Here is a 17,511-nt window from a genome sequence, read left to right as displayed (position 1 = left end):
GTCTCGCGCTCATTCTCCTCGGATACACACTACGAGGATGTCCAAGGCCTGTCTACCTAACGAGTTGATCCACGACATTCTCTCTCACGACCTTGGTCAACCCGAACTCGCTCGCCTCTGCCGCTCCAGCAAACTCCTCTCGACTATCGCCAAACCTCTCCTCTACCGCTCGATCCTTATCCAGTCATGGCGCCAGCTCGACCAGTTCATCTTGAGTGCTAGTGAGGAGGATGTTCTTCAAGTTGAAAGGGTCGACATCGTTGGAAAAAGGAACGCCTGGGAATTCAAGGAAGTTGGAGATTTGAAGGCACACTTTGCAAGCTTGTCAGAAGGAGAGAAGAAGGAGAAAGAGGCACAATGCGTTGAGAACCTCCTTGAAGGTTGTCTCGTAGATTCGAATCGTGAGTTCTTGCTTGGTTTTGTCTCTGTCCCTTGCGTTCTCTTTTGATCCTCTATGGAATTGAGCAGAGGTCGACTCAATCTACATTCACAACGTTGTCGAAGATCCGAACGTTCTTTGGACCGACAATTCGTAACTCGATTCCGCCACTTTCGCAAATTTGAGGGACCTTTCGATCGTCTCGCATAGAGGAGGACACACCCTCCTACGCACCCTCTTACAACGTCAATACTTGCCGAACCTCGAAAGACTCGTCCTCTGCGATGTCACATACACCGCCCCAGAACCCCGCCGTAGGTTACTCCGTCGATTTCCCCCGGCCGATCTGGACAATCTCCATCACATCTTCATGAGCGACTGCGACCTGTTCGCCGAGCTGAAGCTTCTCGTCTCGCCCTCGTACGGAAGTCTCGACGATTTCCCGGACCTCTTACACCTCGCTGTGCTTGATGGGACTGAGGCAGGCTCTCTTCGTCCTTCCGACAAGTACGCCGTCGTCTACATCTCTACTCGTCTCTCCACCGTCGACGAGATTGTCTCGGTCTTCAGCCAGCTCTCAGAAGTCGCTGACAACTTTCCAAAGTACTCGCTGGAATATCTCGCGCTTCCTTCCACCCTCAAACGTCGTCTCCTCAAGTCAGAAACGACGATCCTCGAGTACCTCGATTACCTTGGAGTTGCTATTCGCTTCGACGGAGAACTCGGTCGTTCGATTGCGCCTTCAAGTTTCTTTGAACACCTCAAAGGCAAGGACTCGGAGGAACAGGACAAGGAGGATCACCCGGACACCGATGATTCCAATTCGGCTTGAGGTATCGCCGAGGGGACATGCAGTGAGGAGTCGAGGAGGAGAGGCGCGAGCAACGATGAGGAAAGGAGAAAGTGAGCTTGGACGATTTCAGGACCGAGTTTCTGCAGATTTGTGTCTTACTTACCCGTTGTAATCAGTACGACTTTGTCTATGACGTTTGCATCAGAGAGACGGGCTTCAACAAGTGTCAATCCCAATGCTCGACAGCAGACCCTCTCCTCGCGCTGAAGAATCCGCGATTTTGCTAACGTTTCCGAAATGGACTGAATCATCGAACCATATTCTCTCCCTGCGAGCCAGCCACGAGGAAGAAGGTCACAGAACGAATGAAAGAGAAAGAACGACTTCCGTGGATTCCAGAAACGAACGAGAACGAGAACTAGAAGGAAATTGCGAGTGATTTGCGAGTGGGTAAAAAGTAACGAGGAAACGAAATGGGTATTTTGGGTTTGCGAGAACGACGAGTTGCGGAAGTGAGGTGTCTCAAGCATCTTTCATAGGTTGATCTTGAGCTTGTTGAGCTTGTTTCACAGCAACTTCGTCTCTGACTTGTTGAGCTACCGATTCAGCTTCTTTCGAGACTTGATCAGATTTCGCTTGGAGAGTCGATTCCGAAGTCCCAGAGGATGAGGACGCCGAGGCGGTAGCAGGTTGAGCAATACCAGGCGCAGAAGAAGACGATTGTTCAGCCGTTTTTTCTTCAGGTTTCGTGGTAGGCTTATGGAGGAATCCACCTATCCGGTCAACGATCGATCCTTCAGTCTCAAGACAACCTCGGGAAGGGGAGAGGAAAGAAACGGACGGAGTTTCGAATTCTTGAGATGATCAACATCTTTGCGTTTCTCCTCCGCTTCGATCTCAGCGAGTGTGCGAGTGATTCCTGCGTCGGGTCCGAGAGTCTTTTGCAACCTTTCAAAGATCGTCTTTGCTTTCTCGATTTGTCCAAGACCCTGTGCAAGCGGAGATGAGCTCGTAGGAACGGGAGGCAGAATTGGATGAGATGGACTTACAAGCCTGGCTTGAGCTTCACGGAACGCAGCCTTCGGGCTCTTCCTGTACAAGCGAAAGGGAGCGAGGAGGAGTTTGAGGAAAGAGTCAGGAACGTCCACGCGAACGAGCTCGAGACGAGAAAGCAAGAGACGAACTCGTCAATCCTCTGAGCTTCTTGTGCACACTGAAGGGCACGTTGCCAGCGTTCTAATTTGATGTGAATCGCTGCAGAGTTGATGTGAGTGTTCAAGAGCTATAGCACCCGCAAACGAACGAGACCAAGTCAGCTCGTCTGATCCCTCCTCAACCTTGAGCGAACGGCTCTGTGAACGTACAGCCTGTTTGATGACTTCGTAAGGGTCCTGCCCTTCTGGCTCCTTGTCCTTCTTCTCCTTCGCTTGTTCCTTCTTCTTCGGCGATCCTCCTTCTTCTTTTCGAGCATTTCCAAGGATATCGACCGGCGGTTTCGGAGGAATGAAGATTTGCATCTTCCCCTCGAGACCTTGAGGTGCCGATAAACCTATGATCGACTCAGCTGACGTTTCAAGCAGATGAAAACCGTAGGAGAGATTGGCTCACCTCGTAAACTCAAGAGAACGGTGTAGTAATCCCTCAATGCTCCAGGGTAATCTCCATCTTTGAACTTTTGGTTGCCTCCTTCTCGTACCGCGACAGCTTTCGCAATGATCGCCTGTTGATTCAAGTCGAGCGAGGCGAAGAGGTCAGCGCTTCGTCATCGAGTCTGAGCAGCTTGATCGCCGCAAGTGAATCTAGATGAGCTCGCGAGGACTTATAGTAGTTCAAAGGAGGCGCAGTGAGACGTAGCAGAGTCGGAAGGAGGAGGAGGTCTTTGTTGATTGATGAAGAGCAACAGCGGCCGAACGAGCAGACTTACGAGGTACTCTTCCTTGCTAGACATGATTGCACTATATTTGCTCGGTATGGTGGGCGTATAGGGCGAATTAGAGTGAGGTGAAGGAAGGCAAGGTCCGACCTCAGAAACATCGCGAGTTTATTTGCGTATTTCTCTCTCCCTTCTCTTCTTTCGAGGCAATACTCCAAATGCAGTAGGTATGGTATGACAGATGATAGACAGATGAGGATGCAGTCATATGAAAAAAAGACTGAACAGAAAAGGTAAGGTAGAATGAAATATCGAATAGAAATACTGTAGCACAAATCCACTTTCGCTTCCTTTAGGAGCTCGCAGCTGCCCAAATCGCGACTCCAACGAGCACCGCGATTCCTACTCCACCTCCACACGCGGCGACCCTGTTCCCAAACACCCACTTGTCCAATCCAGCCCAATCGTCTTCTCCTCGTTCCCTGCTAACTCCTTTCTCGCCCTTTCGCGAGGTCGTCGTATGTTGTGCTTGTTGACGAGACGTAGAGCCCCGGAGGATTCGACCGCAGTTGCAAGTTGCGGTTCGACATCGAGTTCCGCGAGATTGTGGGAGTTCGCCGTCTTGAGGTCGGAGGTACCATCCACCAATGATCCAGCACCACGGACCCAACAGGAAGCCAGCCTACAAGAAGCGTGTCAGCGACAAGTGACGTTGCGGGAGAGAAGGAGACGTACGATGAAAGCCAGTTTCGCTGGGATCACTTCATCGATCCAAGTTTCCGCTGAACTACTCAACAGATCCGACAACTCCTCCAACGTCGTCCCTACCCGGTTCCTCCTCTTTACTCTCCCTCCACGTGCTTGAGGAATCACCGTTGCTTGAGGTTTCTCGTTCAATCGAGGTGGTTGAGGAGTCGCAGGGATCTTCCTTGGTGAAGAAGTTGCGTGTTGAATCGATTCACGGGAGTCGAGGGAGGGAGAAGAGTCGAGGGGAGGAGAAGCGGTTGGAACATGGTCGTAGCGGTATCCGGCAGCTCGGAGGAGTTGAGCTTTGACGAGTCGGAGAGGAGCTGGACTGAACGAGAACGAAGGACTCGAACTGAGTCCTCTCGGTTTCGAGCTATCCGAAGCTGAGGGAGTGACGAGTAAGTGCTGAGGAGTGATGATCGTCGCTCCGCCGCGGTCGTTCGTCGGAGTCGATGTTTGGTTAATTTGGGGGTTCGTAAACGATTGTCTTCGATTCACGACTCCAGTTCCGATTCCCGCTAGTCCTGGATTCGAGCTCGACAGTCGACGAGAGATCCTTCGAGAGGGAGAGACGGTAGGGTCGACGGAAGAATCCTGAGAAGACCTCGACGAGTCCGTTTCGAGGATATCTTCGAGCGGGAGATCGTTCATTGCTGTCCTTGTTGGCGGAGAGATCGAGAGCGAAGGGATCGGCATATGGCGGTTCGACATTCTTCTTCTCGTCGTTACTGTCGGGGGTGAGGGAGCGACAGGAGGAAGAGATCTTCGACGAAGAGGGACGACCGGGAACTCCTCGCGATCACGAGTCTGCGACGACAACGAGGGAGAAGTCTCCGAGATGTCAAAGTCGAACCCGAGACCGGCGAGAGATTCTTCGCGATCTTTGTGCGGAAGAGGAGGGGGTGGTGTCGTTTCTTCATCCGAGAAGCATTCTTGGAAGAGTGGCGTATCGTTTGGAGTCGAAGGAGCCGTTCGATTCGTCATGGCTCGTCCTGTTCCTCCTCCTCCCTCGTCGTCAGAGTGCTCGTCGAACAGTGGTGACGGTTCGGAAGAAGCTACATCGGAATCGTAGTAGATGAGGGATTGACGGGAACCTGCCGTATGGAACGTGTGACCGGCGAGTTTCGGAGAGGGAGAATTCGTCGTCGCAGCTGTGAGAGAGGATCGTTTCGGATTGAGTCGCAAAGGAAGTGGGAAGGCTTTCGTTCGTTTCGCCTGATCGAGTTCAGCCGAGAAGGGACTGAGGTCGACGACTTGATGAGCGGGTTTCTGTTGTTGTTGATTCGCAAAGACGGGTTCGGAAGCGAGAGGAGCCGAATGAGGAGGTTGACGAAGGGGAGGAGGCGCGTGAAGAGATTCCGTTTTGTTGTAAGCGAATCCGAAACCCGCAGAACGACGTCTCTGAGCTCGAACTTGCGTCTCGAGTGTCATCCGGTGATCAACTCCAGCTCGTTCTCCCTCGACCGGTCTCTTTCCAGCTCGGATCTCGTTCCTCCTTCTCCATTCTTCCCGATCGATCGATTCCTCCATGACGACGATCGAGACCTGTTCCTCCCTCGTACTCAGCATCTCCTGCTGTTGTCTCTCCAACTCTGCCGCCTTGAACTGTGCTCGAAGATCCAACGCACTCCTCGCTTTCGAAGCCCTCGCTCCAACCAATTTCCCACTCCCGCTCCTAACGAGTTGTCCTTCCGGTATTCCATGCTCTTGAGGTCCCTTTGACATCTCAATCCCGACCCATCCTCCCTTCATGACTTCCCGTTCCAACTTTTCCAAACTTCCCTTTCCCGATTCTTCTTCACTACTCGATATCCCTTTCGACGAACCAGACGAAGGAGATCCAGATCGTTCGTCCGAGAAAGTATCCTTTCTCGCATCGTAATCGAACGAGATATCGAGATCGACGTCGCTACTCGTTCGATGAGAATCTTCCGAAGTCGTAGGTATCGAATCGATCACATGTCGATGAGCCGCCTGGAACGCCGCGAGCGAGTTGTGCTCTGTCAGAGGTGGAGCTCGGAAAGGTGCGTTTGACATGGTCGTTGTCGTATTGGAGGGACCTCGAAGGTGTCGAGCGGTGGACTTAGCTGGAGGGAGAGGAGGAAGAGGTGAATTCGGTCGAGGAGTCGGAGCCAAGAGAGAGTTGCGGTTCTCCTTGTTGTCGCGTCGAGGTGTTCGAGTTGATCGAGCTGGTGGTGGAGGGACGAAGAAGGGAGAACTGAGGGGACCTGACAAGTCGACTTCACTTCCAGACGACAAAGAATCGTTCGAGTTTGTCGAGATTGAAGAAGAGAGGTTCGCGGTCAAGGGAGGACGTCTTGCGGGAGTCGATAGGATCTCGACGCTCGATTCTCCATGACCGTTCGTGAAGGACGACGGTCGTTCGTCTTGATAAAAACGTTGATGATGCGAAGAAGAAGGCGCCGTCCACATCGATTCGTTGCTCTCCTGATCCTCCTCCTCCTGAGTTGTATCTTGCAAGTAGCTCTGTGCTGATGCGTAGTGTGACTCGTCTCCACCATGAGTCGTAGCGTAGGATGGTCGAGCCGAAACTGCCATCGATGATGAAACGATTGTGTCCCTTCGAATTGAGCTCCCTAGTCGTCAGCTACTTCAGAGTCGTTCTGTTGGATGGAATGTACTCACTGAAGGCAGTCAGGTGCTGAGTGATTGAGCGAGTGATGAGGTTGCCGGAGAAGAAACTTTGGAACGGTTCGGAAGCTAACGAGGACGCTGGAGAGCTGCGACGCTCCTTACGCGGGATTGTCGAGCTTCGTGTGATATGCTGTGTCGTGTACTGCTAGTCGTGAGGTCGGTGAGAGGTGTCGATGAGGTGAGAGAGTTCAGAGTAAACAAACTGCACGCGTCGAAAGTTTTCGGTTCGAAACGACCGAATTCGCTCAACTTTCATCGCAATGGCTTGTCGAACGTGTGTACGCTATCACTGACCTCAGTACAACGAGTAGCGAACGCGTAAAGATTCCGTCGAGAGAGGCGCAAAACTTTCCCCTTCTTAAACGAAAACATCCGCGAGCTCGGGTTGCAGAACAAATACAGCAGCACAAGACAATGCGTAAGGACGTAAGACTATGAACAAAAGAGTTAGCAAGTAAGAAACAAAGTGTCTGTGTCGATCTAATCCGACGGTGGAGGACCTCCTCCTCCCATCCCTTTCCCTCCTCCTCCCGCCGCCATCCAAGCTTCCTCCTTGAATCCCTCAGCTCCTCCACCAGCTCCAGCTGCTCGATTTCCTTCTCCCATCGCTTTCCTAGCCTGTTCCAACTCTTCCTCACTAGGTCGAATCGGTTTCCTAAACTTGACCGGTTTCTCAGCTTGAACCGTTTCCTCCTTCTCCTTCGCTCCAAATCCTCCTCCTCCTCCTCCGAACCAACCCGCTTTCTGCGGTTCGTTCCTATAAGATTCCGCCAATCTCGAAGCCTGGATCACTCTCGCCCATTTCTGGACCCAAGTTCCTTCGCCCATTTGAGAGACGAACCCTCCTCCGTTCGTTTCCTCTTCGAGAGCGGGTTCGGGTCCGGTCCAGAGAGGGGAGGGTCGAATTGAGGAGGGAGGTTTCGGGATCAGGAAGGGGTGAGCTTCAGTGTTGAAGACGAAATCGTCGAGGGAGAAGTAGTCGCGAGGGGAGAACTTAAAGAGAATGAACGAGTCAGTCTCGCCGTCGCCGCCGAATACCGAGGGAACGGCGGAGGTGGTAAACTTACGAGTAGGTAGTAGTATTTGAGAGTTTCCGCCGTTACGAAAGATTCCATACTATCGTCTTTCCTTACCGGTACCGTATTGACATCTCCAACCGTCGCGAACCTGTTCGACTCACCAAGTCCTACTCATCAGTCACTGCCCGTAGTCTGAATTGCGCCCGCGGAGAGTGATAGTGCGAGAGACGAACCCAGATTCCGTGATCGAATGTTCAACCCAACTCGTAAACATTTGCCAACCCCTATCTTGCCAATACCGATCCCCTGTCAATCTCCACATATAAAAGACACTCTCGATCGTTTCGGGTCGACCGATTTGTTTTCGATTCGCGGTTCGAACTCCCATCGGATCGCCTCGGGGTTGTTGGATTGTCGTGCCGTCTGTGCATACTCGACAACTCTTTAGGTGGCTAGCTCGAGGGAACCTAAAAAAGAGAGGGACGCACCAGGTTTATTGACGGCGACGAATCGAGATACATCGTCTTTATCGTAAAAAGTCGTTTGTTCACCACCGATTCCAGTCGTACTACTCTCGTAGACCCAGACACAAGCTTCCGTGAACTAGACGATGTCGAGATCTCAAGTCGTCAGTCGAAACGAATACGAGAGAGAGAGAGGAGAAAAGACTCACGTTTTTCGCAGTTTCGAGATCTCGAGGTCGATCCATCAATCGAGCTCCCAGTCCGAGCCTATTCAGCATCGAAACGTGAGTGAGTCAACTTGCAACCTCATACTACGCACACGAGAGAGGTGGAAAGCGAAGAAGAGTACTCACATGCCCCCAGCGAAACAAGTCAAATGTTGTAATTCATGTCTATAACTGCCCCAATTCATCGCTCCAATCGTTACCAAATCGTGTTCCCTCCCCGGGATCGATTCGACCGGTCTGATGAGGTATTCGTATGCTGAATCGATAGCTTCCGAATACATGCGCGAGAATTGAGGGTTCGAGAATCGAGTTAATTGAGCTTGTTTAATCTGCGCGATCCCCTCACTACATCAGTCAACGGTTCTATACGTTTGAGGCGATGACAGAGAGGGAGAACCGCACGAGGTATTCATAGTAAGAATCAGCTAATCCACCAAAAGTGTATTCACCTTGAACCATCCCAGGTTGTCCAGGATTGATATGACTCGGTAACAAACTCCCTAGTCTCCCTCGGATCTTACCCCCCGACGAACTGACTGGAGCGGCTGAAGTGAATCGAGTTTCCAAGGTGTCCATAGCTCGTTGCGCCTAACAAAAAAATCACTCCGATTCGTTTCCTCATCAGTTCGACACTCAATGAACTGCTGTTAGAGACAGAGAGTGGAGCTTACAGCGATGTAGTAAGTCTCGTCCCCAGTGATCATACTCAACCTAATCAATTCCATTCCCAAACTCCCAACTTCTGCCAACACGGCTCTCCCACTCGGTCCCCCATCCGGATTAAACCCCATCTTGTACCTCGGTACGGCTAGTCCCCAATCCGTGTTCAAGCTAAGGAGTAACCAATCTCCCAATTCTTTCGCTCGAGCGAGCATCAAGGGGTCACCACCGGAGAGATCGTATGCCGAGATGAGGCCGCCGAGATACCGGATCGTCGTTTCGAAGAGAGGAATTGTTGTGGGAGAGAAAGGGGAGAGGGAACTTTGTAAACGTTGGCTGATCCATTTATTCGGAGCACTCTCGGATTCTCCTTCAGAGTTGGGGAGGTTGTCGTAATCGATGTTAGGATCGGGAGTGACGTCGAGAGAAGAGAGAGGGGGAAGATGGTCGGTGGAGAAGAAACGAGATGAAGCGGGAACGAGGTAGGTGAAATCGATTTGGGAGACGTGTTGACGTGCGAGGTTGTATTCGTGAGATAGGTTCATGATGAGTAGAGTATCGAGGTTATCGACGAGAGTAGCTCCCCAACCTGTCATGCGACAGAGAATCAGCTTCGAAAACCAAAAGGATTTTCGTGTCCGAGCTCAAACTGACCGTTGTACCTATCACTCCAGAGATTCGACACTGGAGCGAGTTCATCATGACCCCACGCATGTTCCTTATACCCTTCCCAAGCATGCAAGAACGCTCTCTTTACCCAATCTCTCCTTTCCCTTCTCTCCTTCTCCCTACTTTCAAACTCTTCTCTTCCTTCCCTCCTCTCAACATCCTCGTCGCTCACTTGCACTCTCTTCATTTTCCGTCCATTCGATCCCACTTCACTCACTTTATACTTCTCCCCCATCGGTAAACTCCATCCTTGTCTCCCAACCCATTTCATCCATTTCCTCTCTACCATCTTTACCCTCCCCGTGTTCTTATCCCACTCAGCCCCCTTTCCCATATTCATCCCTTTCCAATCCTTCTCCATAACCTTGACCGCAAACTCGAACGCTTTCAATAACCATTTCGCAGGAGGGGGTGAATTGTACCCTTCCCTCTTCGGGGGATCCTTCATCCCTTTCCATCCGCTCTCGTCGTCTCCAAATCTTTCAGGGCTCAACCATTCCTTGCCGGCGAAATGGGGGACGTCCTCCCATGGGTCAGGGGATGAAGGTCGGATTTTTCGACGAGGTTGAACGAACGCGGATACGTCGATGAGAGAGGGATCTAGGGTCGCTTCCTTGTCTGGTGCGTTGTGAGATGATGGAGGAGAAGAGGGTGGTTCGTAGATGTCGAGATCGCCAGCCTGGAGAGAAGCGTCGGAATCGGAGAATGAGGAAGAAGGGGAAGTGAACGGATGGGGATGCCATAGATGACCGTCGTCTTCTGGGGAACGTATCACATGACTACCATCGAGCAGGAGCGAGAATCAAGTCAGTGAAAGGGTAACCTGAGTCGTGAGAAGCCGAATCGGAGAGAGAGCCTGAGAGCTCAGACTAAGAGAGGAGAGAAAGCTCACACGAGATAAACCAAACAAACCGCCGCAGTCAACCACAACAACTTCTGTCTAGTCCCTCTCAACCTCGTCGCTGCCGTCAGTGCGCCCGTGAATGAACCATTCGATGAGTCCCCCTCCGCATTCAAGTTCACTCTTCCGAATTGACCGTGTCCATTCACTCCGGCTTCGTAGTCACAGTTGTAAGGATGGTCTGTAGATCTAGTAGAGGGTAAGAGGTTCGCCGTAGAGTCGTTCGTAGGGATACGAGAGTAGTCCGAAGTGCTAGTTTGATGATGATGATGCCTTGTCGAAGAAGAGAACGCTCGACCACCACCTAGATCACCCATCCTCCCGCTAGATCTCAGGCGAGCGAAGAGAGTGAATTGAGGACGAGGTGATAGAGAGCCGAGCGGAATTAGTGAACAAACCCCGAACCTTGAATTTCGCTTCGCTTCCTTGGCTTCTCGAGAGGTGATATTTCTGCGTTTTTGTACAGGCCTCGACACTGACTGTAAGCTGCAATGGGTTTCGAGAAAAGTGCGCCAAAACTTCGATGTGACCGCAATTTTTCACTTTCAGTCGCGCTCGTGTCGAGTTCTTCGCAACTCGCTAGCAAGGAACGACGTCGCTGTTCGCCTAATCTGACGGGCCAGACGTTCTCGATACGGCAGTCATCGTGGTCCGAGAGTGAAGAGAAAGTAAAAAGCGTGTGTGGTCGTGACAAGAAACAAACACTAAAAATCGATCGATAAGTTCTACAAAAGCCGACTCCCACCCCCGACCACAGCTCGTCGAGGGTCAAGCTGTGTATACTACTTCCTACTGGTTCTTCCTATCCCCGTACGTCGTTCCCGAACTCGAACTATACGAGGGTGGCGAACTGATCGCTCCTCCTCCTCCTCTTCCTCCCGCTCCTCCCGCTCGATCGTCAAACGGATTCGTCGAGTTCGTCTTCGTCGTCGAATTGGTCACTGATGAAGAAGGCGTCGGACCACTACCGGTCGTCTTAGCGGCTTGTTCGATTTGTTGTAGCTCATACTCGGAGGAAGCTGAAGAATCCGTCAAGTATAACTGAGAACCATCCGCCTATCATTCAAAGTACGGAGAGCCACTCTCAGTCAGGCTCGCGGAACGTATGCAGAGTGGCTGAGTGGAACCGAGACGTACCATTTTAGCTTTGAGAGCTCCTTTCCCGACGGCTTTGATCAGCGCTCTTCGAGTGACTCCTCGAGCATCGATATAAACCAATGCGCAATCTGTGCACGAACAAATATAGCGTCAGTCTGAGCGATCACAACACTCGGCGAGTGTCACAATCTCAAACTGACGTTTAACGCTCGAACCAACATCATCACTGATTCCTCTTGCTTCTCCTCCCCATTTGTGGTGCACTACCTGACTTGCAGATTTGCTCCCACTCTCGATCAACGTCTTGCCCGAGGCATCGAGATGATCTCCGACGGTATTGAGTGCGATGAGGGATTTCACGACGAGTCCTTTCAATCCCGTTGGAGTTTGACCTCCGTTTCCAGGTTTACCTACCCATGACATAGATCGTATTAGTTCACTGTGAAAGCCATACAGAGAAGCGTGGAAGAGAACTGACTCTGTAATCCCGTAGCTTTCCCAATTTTATCTCCAACCTGACCTGCCAACTTGCCCACATACCCTGACGCTTGACCCGAATACATCGCCGCCTTCTGAGTATACCTACTACTATTCTCCCAATTCTTCTTCGTCGTATCTTTGAACACCATTGGACTCTGAGTTGCCGGTCTCGACGAAACATAATGTCCCGCACCTTTTTCGAACCCTTGCGAAATGAGCGAGGAACCAATCACCAAGCCGTGAGAGATGAAGTTTCCAACGGAGATGATGGTCGAATTGTCGGGGTTTGGAGCGGGGGAGTAGTAGGCGGAGAGAGGTTTGACTGAGAAACGAGAGGCGTTGAAAGTTGGTTTCGACGAAGAAGAGTCGTTAGAAGGAGTGAGGGAATTGATCACGACTGCTTCCTTTCCATCTAGGTTGAACGTATCGATCTCAGAGGAAGAGATCTTTGTGTTATCGTCGTGCATTCTTCCATTCGAAAGTTCCGAATCTTCCTCCAACGAGATCCTTCCTCCCGTCGTCGCATCTCCCTCGTCGTCTAATTGACCAAGAACTCTTCCGGTCGACTCATCAACGACATACAATTGGTTCCTCTCCAAGAACTCGAATGACGGTGGAGGAGAAGAGGGCGAAGAAAGAGTTCCAGCTCCTTGTTGTAAGATCGATTCGAAATATTCTCGATGTTCCGTCCCCGTTTCCCTCGGTAATTCCAATTTGATCCATCCGTTCTGGTTATGTTGTTGTTGTCTCTTCTCTGATCCTCCTCCTCCTGGGGTTGATTCGAACGTAGTAAGAGGATCCGAACCCGTTAAATTGGGTAACAAATACGTTGAAACCTCTCTTCCTACTTGATGCGAATCCGGAACGACCGGCATCGAAAAGATTGGTTCTTCGTCCCTGTTCCCATCTTCACCATCGAGAGTGAGTGATAATCTCAGGTACTTTCTCGGAGTGGGGCTCGATGGCCGAGGTGAAGGTGAACGAGATTGCTGGAATGAACCAGGGATCGGTTGATCGTACAACGAAGAAGCAGACGAGGATGGAGGTGAAGTGGCGTTATTGTTGAGGCGAGAGGGTAGTGCAGGTGGGAGGTCCAAGAGATCGAGAGAGAGGGAACCGGTGAAGAGTGGAGGATCTGAAGGAGAGTCGTTGACGGAGGAGAGGAGGGATAGGGAGACTCGAGGGATCGTTAGAAGGCGTCCTTGCGGCATTGCTACAGTCGAGAGGGTGAGAGGAAGAGAAGAGAGAGAAAGCTCTGAAATTCGTCACTGAACCGCAATGCATCGCCTCGTTTCGCTCTCATTTTCGAAATGGACTCTCTTCGAAGAGGCAAAGTATCAAGTGACAACGACAGTGAGAGCGTACAAACAATAAAGCAACAAAAACAACCAACAAGAAACCCCAAACACTAAACGACAAAATTTATCTGAGCTCAAGTCAACTGGAACAAATCCCCGGTCTTTTCCTCCTCCTCGTCTGAGTCTCTCCTACACCAGTCTCGCTTACCGCATTCGTTCCTGTTCCTGTAGTGGATTGTTGACCAATAGTCTCGAACGCCCATTTCAACCTCTCTTCGATTCGTTCGAAATCTTTCCCGACTAATTTCACGTTGTTCGAAATCGCTAGACTCGCCAACTCGAGTAACACGGCCGGGTCTTCTTCTCGTCGAGTTAGGGTCGTGGGAGTAGGGGTTGGTCGAGGTTGAAGACGAGGGGAGGAGGATGGAGAGTTCGAAGGAGACGTGCAAATCGAGGATGAAGTTTCGGAGGAGTCTACGGCCGGGCGATAGAACGTGAGGGTTTTGAGCTTCGATAGCCGTGAAGAATGGGGTGAGAGGAGAGGTAGGAGATCGGCGGGACTCAGGTGACGATTTTCCGAGAGATTGATCGAGCGAAGAAGAGGACATGATAGAAGGAGTGATTTGATGGCTCGAGGGGACAAGAGTGGACCGGATAGAGTGAGTGAAATGAGATGCGAGAGTTGGGGGAGTAGTCCATCGAGGGAGAACTCGAGAGGAGCGGAGGAAAGAGGCGGAGACGGTGAGCGACGAGGGGAGGAATGACCTGGTGACGATCTTGATGACGACGAGAGTTGATTCGAAGAAGATGAAGATGATGTAGGTAGGGTGATTCTGAGAGTTTCGAGAGTGTCGCCAACGGAAGAAACGATCTTCCCCAATCCTCTACTCGTTAATCCCCTGCAATCCCTCAACACCAACCCTTTCAATCTTCCCTTCGTCATCCTGACTAGCTCCACCAATACTTCCTCCGATATCATACAATTGTCGAGTTCGAGGTATTCGATCTTCGACTTCGAAGAGGTAGAGTTTTCACTCTTAATCTCCGCTAACGTTTCCGTGAATTCCACTCGACTCAATTTGAGGTTTTGTAACCGTTCGAATTCGAACAAGCTCATTACGAATCTTCCGAGCTGTCTCTGTCTCTGTTGAGAGTGAGAGCGGAGTTGCATCGAGGTCGGGGAAGAGAAAGAGTCTCGCTCAAACTCTTCCCTTCCACTTCCAGTTTCGGCGACGAAAGCAGGAGCAGCTTCCCTCGTCGAGAGATCCAACTCTAGAGTCTGTAGACTAGTTCGAAATGAATCGATTGCGGCGAGCAGAGAGCAGCAGTTAACCGACGACGACGACGAATCGTGAGAGAGTTTCATTTCTTTCAAACGAAGCTCGTTGATGCCAACCACTCGTTCTTCTTCATTCGATGAGCCCCCAGTTTTAACCAATGAGAGTACTCGTTCGATGAGACTAGTCGAGAACCCGTCTCCGAACGTGATTGATTGAACGTGTTTCCAAACTCCTCCTGTCGCCGCGAGGTAACGATGTACTTGAGTTGGATCGGTGAAGTGGATCTTGGAATTGATGATCGGGGCGAGGACGAGGTGGAAGTGTTGGCAGGTGAGGGAGAGGGAGATGAGGGAAGAGTGAGGCCGCACGGAGGAAGAGTAAAGGTGAAGGTGGGAGGTGATCGCTAGTTGTAGTTCGACTGGTAAGGACAGTAGTGTCGCCATGAGTGGGCGCGAAGATTGAAAAGTGGCGTGATAGATTGAGCGAGAAGAGAGAGATCGCGGAAAAGTTTCGCAAGGCCGTGTTTTTCGCAAGAGTTCTTTATCGCTTTCCTCGGGCTATATAGGTACCTGATATGAGTTGCTGGTCTGTAGAACACAGTACACGTCGAAAACGAGGAAGGAAGGTCAAATTCACGAGTTGGAGTTGAAAACCTCTTTCTCTCGCAATGAGCACTGACAAGGTTCGTGAAAGGCGAACTTCGTAAATCGTTTACACATAGAGAGGGAAGAAGGTATATCAAGGAACGAGAGAGAGAGTCACAAACTTGAAGAGCAAAGAGGAGTTGAACGAAAACGAAAAACGGAAAGCATTGGTTGAATCAAGCGAGAACTACTATTTTATCCTTCCTACTCTTCCTCCGAGTCACTGATCACAATCCTCTTCTTCTGATACTTCTGCTGTTCAGGTTCAGAGCTCTCCTCGTCGCTCGATACTGCTTGCTTCTCCTTTCCCTTTTTCAATTTCGACGAACCCGACGACGCAGACTTGACTTTCTCTTTCTTCGACGAGGAGGTAGTCGACTTGGACTTGGACTTGTCGGAAGAAGCGGAGGGACGAGGTTTGGCTTTGGTCGTCGTAGTCGTGACGGTTTGAGTCTTGAGCGTGATCTTCGATTTAGGCTTCGCGACAACTTCCTCCTCCTCCTCCTCTTCGTCCTTGCCCTTCTTCTTGTTCGAGATGTTCGAGAGTTTACGTTTACGGGCATCGGAGAGAGTGTCGTCGGAATCTTCCTTCTCAGTACTCGATCGTTCCTCCTCGCTCGAGTTTTCACGCGTTCCTTTCTTTCCCTTACTCGCTCCCGTTTCCTTTCCCTTCTTTCCCCACGACGATCCTTCGACCTTCTTGTTGCTGCTGTTGGAACCGGATCCTTTCTTCTTCTTCCTCCTTTCGTCCGACTTGACGGGTTCGATCACGTACAAGTCGGAGGAGGAAGCGTCAGAGAGTTCAAGTTCTTCCGTAGGTTTCTTTGATTTTGACTTTGACTTGTCGGCAGTCTTAGAAGAGGAGGAGGAGGAGGTGGAGGTGGAAGGTTTCGATTTTGATTTGGAGGATGAAGCGAGCTTCTTCTTGAGAGAGGATTTCGAACGAGGTTCCTCCTCTTCCGACTCTGACTCGTCCGTATCGGACATGAGACTCTTGCGATACGCAGCTGTAGAGAGTAGACGAGAGCGTCAGTCGACAGAGGACAGGGGAAAGGGAGAGAGAAGGAAAGGGAGAGAGCTCACATTTCGGTTTTTCCTTTTTCTTCTCGAATCCAAAGTTCTTCAACGACTTCTCCTTCGCTTTACCCTTTCCTTTCCCTTTAACCTCTTCCTCATCGCTATCGGATCCAGCCCTGTTCGAATCGATCTCCATTGGAGAATCCGAGTCACCTTTGTCCTTTCCCTTTTCGTTCTTCGACTTCTTGTTGTTGTCGTTGTTGAGGAACGCTAATCCCGAGAATCCATCCATCGCGTTCTGATCGACTTCCATCTTTGCCAATCGAGCGGCTTCAGCTTCTTCCTTTTTCAATTTCTGTTCATTCTCCCATTTCACTCGTTCTCCTCTTCCCCACGCCGATTCTCCTCCATTCGCGAGACGTTCTATCAAACGACAAGGGAGTGGATCAATGATTGGACGTTGGGGCCCAGAGTAGAGAGAGAGGGAGAAGGAGAGGACCCACCTCTCTCCAACTGAGCTTTGCGTTTCGCTTGTTTGTTCCCTTTGGCTTCTTTCGCTTTTAAATCCCAATCGTATTCTCGTTCTTCCATCAATTCCCCTTTCCCGATCGAAGCGTAGACCCAACTGACTTCCAACATCCAAGTGCGCTGCTCAATGGATTCCCAGAGTCAGCTCGCAAGAGAGGGAGAAGAGGGAAGCGTGAACTCACGTTCAATTCATCGTCACTCTCTGAAGCGTTATCTTCATTCGCTTTCATGATTAGTTTGACTAATGGATCTGCACCTGCCGTGTTTTGTTTACCCCCTATCCTCTCATTCACTCGATTAGTCAGAGAGAGGAGCGAGAGCGAGTCATTTCTGAGGAGGGGAGAGAGACTCACAGATCTGACCAGAGAGCACCACTATCGAGACATCAGCATTCCCCAATACCTCCTTCACTTTCCCTCCATGTTTCTTGATCAATCGAGTGAGGCGGGAACCGGTCAGACCGGGGTTCGTTCCGTGAATAGAGAAACAGATTCCTTTGAAGAGAGTCGAAGCTGGTAGTTGTTCGATAGCTTCACGTTCTTCTAGACTTTCGGATGCCATCCTTCAGGCGAGTGAAACGAAGAGGCGAGGGAAGAAGGGAGAAGAGAAGAGAGAGAGAAGGGGCGAGTGGGTTTGTTGAGCGAACGAACGAGGGGGAGGCGATGTAACGGCAAGCTCAGACCTTTCTTGTGTGTCAGTATCGAGGTCAGTGCGCTCGATGACGTTGAAATAGGAGAGCAGAGAGAAGAGAGGGTGAGTGAATGCCGCAACCGCTTCAC

At 50.9% G+C, this 17,511-nt stretch overlaps 7 protein-coding genes across 7 annotated transcripts; 1 reads left to right on the top strand and 6 right to left on the bottom strand.

Annotated features, from left to right (window-relative positions):
• Positions 1-37: 37 nt before the first annotated feature.
• Positions 38-1,211, top strand: JCM6883_006926 (uncharacterized protein; the record flags this gene model as incomplete). The annotated part of the gene is made up of 3 exons (XM_076629424.1): positions 38-401; positions 469-532; positions 590-1,211. The coding sequence occupies 3 exons, from the start codon at positions 38-40 to the stop codon at positions 1,209-1,211; spliced, it is 1,050 nt and encodes a 349-aa protein (XP_076490546.1).
• A 483-nt stretch (positions 1,212-1,694) lies between these two features.
• On the bottom strand, positions 1,695-3,120 carry JCM6883_006925 (tetratricopeptide repeat protein; the record flags this gene model as incomplete). The annotated part of the gene is made up of 7 exons (XM_076629423.1): positions 1,695-1,945; positions 2,014-2,161; positions 2,222-2,264; positions 2,357-2,454; positions 2,537-2,721; positions 2,781-2,892; positions 3,097-3,120. 7 exons carry the CDS (start codon positions 3,118-3,120, stop codon positions 1,695-1,697), a joined length of 861 nt encoding a protein of 286 aa, XP_076490545.1.
• A 277-nt stretch (positions 3,121-3,397) lies between these two features.
• JCM6883_006924 (uncharacterized protein) lies at positions 3,398-6,351 on the bottom strand (the record flags this gene model as incomplete). The annotated part of the gene is made up of 2 exons (XM_076629422.1): positions 3,398-3,727; positions 3,781-6,351. The coding sequence occupies 2 exons, from the start codon at positions 6,349-6,351 to the stop codon at positions 3,398-3,400; spliced, it is 2,901 nt and encodes a 966-aa protein (XP_076490544.1).
• Positions 6,352-6,927: 576 nt separating this feature from the next.
• JCM6883_006923 (glycoside hydrolase family 47 protein) lies at positions 6,928-10,704 on the bottom strand (the record flags this gene model as incomplete). The annotated part of the gene is made up of 10 exons (XM_076629421.1): positions 6,928-7,440; positions 7,515-7,614; positions 7,700-7,889; positions 7,955-8,069; positions 8,140-8,197; positions 8,284-8,486; positions 8,560-8,745; positions 8,829-9,406; positions 9,472-10,265; positions 10,379-10,704. 10 exons carry the CDS (start codon positions 10,702-10,704, stop codon positions 6,928-6,930), a joined length of 3,063 nt encoding a protein of 1,020 aa, XP_076490543.1.
• Positions 10,705-11,176: 472 nt separating this feature from the next.
• On the bottom strand, positions 11,177-13,176 carry JCM6883_006922 (senescence-associated domain-containing protein; the record flags this gene model as incomplete). The annotated part of the gene is made up of 4 exons (XM_076629420.1): positions 11,177-11,443; positions 11,525-11,613; positions 11,686-11,895; positions 11,964-13,176. The coding sequence occupies 4 exons, from the start codon at positions 13,174-13,176 to the stop codon at positions 11,177-11,179; spliced, it is 1,779 nt and encodes a 592-aa protein (XP_076490542.1).
• A 226-nt stretch (positions 13,177-13,402) lies between these two features.
• On the bottom strand, positions 13,403-14,986 carry JCM6883_006921 (uncharacterized protein; the record flags this gene model as incomplete). Its single annotated transcript, XM_076629419.1, has 1 exon — positions 13,403-14,986. The coding sequence occupies one exon, from the start codon at positions 14,984-14,986 to the stop codon at positions 13,403-13,405; it is 1,584 nt and encodes a 527-aa protein (XP_076490541.1).
• A 405-nt stretch (positions 14,987-15,391) lies between these two features.
• JCM6883_006920 (uncharacterized protein) lies at positions 15,392-17,293 on the bottom strand (the record flags this gene model as incomplete). The annotated part of the gene is made up of 5 exons (XM_076629418.1): positions 15,392-16,194; positions 16,271-16,627; positions 16,708-16,852; positions 16,915-17,009; positions 17,086-17,293. 5 exons carry the CDS (start codon positions 17,291-17,293, stop codon positions 15,392-15,394), a joined length of 1,608 nt encoding a protein of 535 aa, XP_076490540.1.
• Positions 17,294-17,511: the final 218 nt, after the last annotated feature.

This window comes from Sporobolomyces salmoneus, assembly GCF_050403485.1.
Source record: "Sporobolomyces salmoneus JCM6883 DNA, S_salmoneus_JCM6883_v1_ctg5, whole genome shotgun sequence".
NCBI lineage: Eukaryota > Fungi > Basidiomycota > Microbotryomycetes > Sporidiobolales > Sporidiobolaceae > Sporobolomyces > Sporobolomyces salmoneus.
This window is presented reverse-complemented; position numbering and strand designations above follow the sequence as displayed.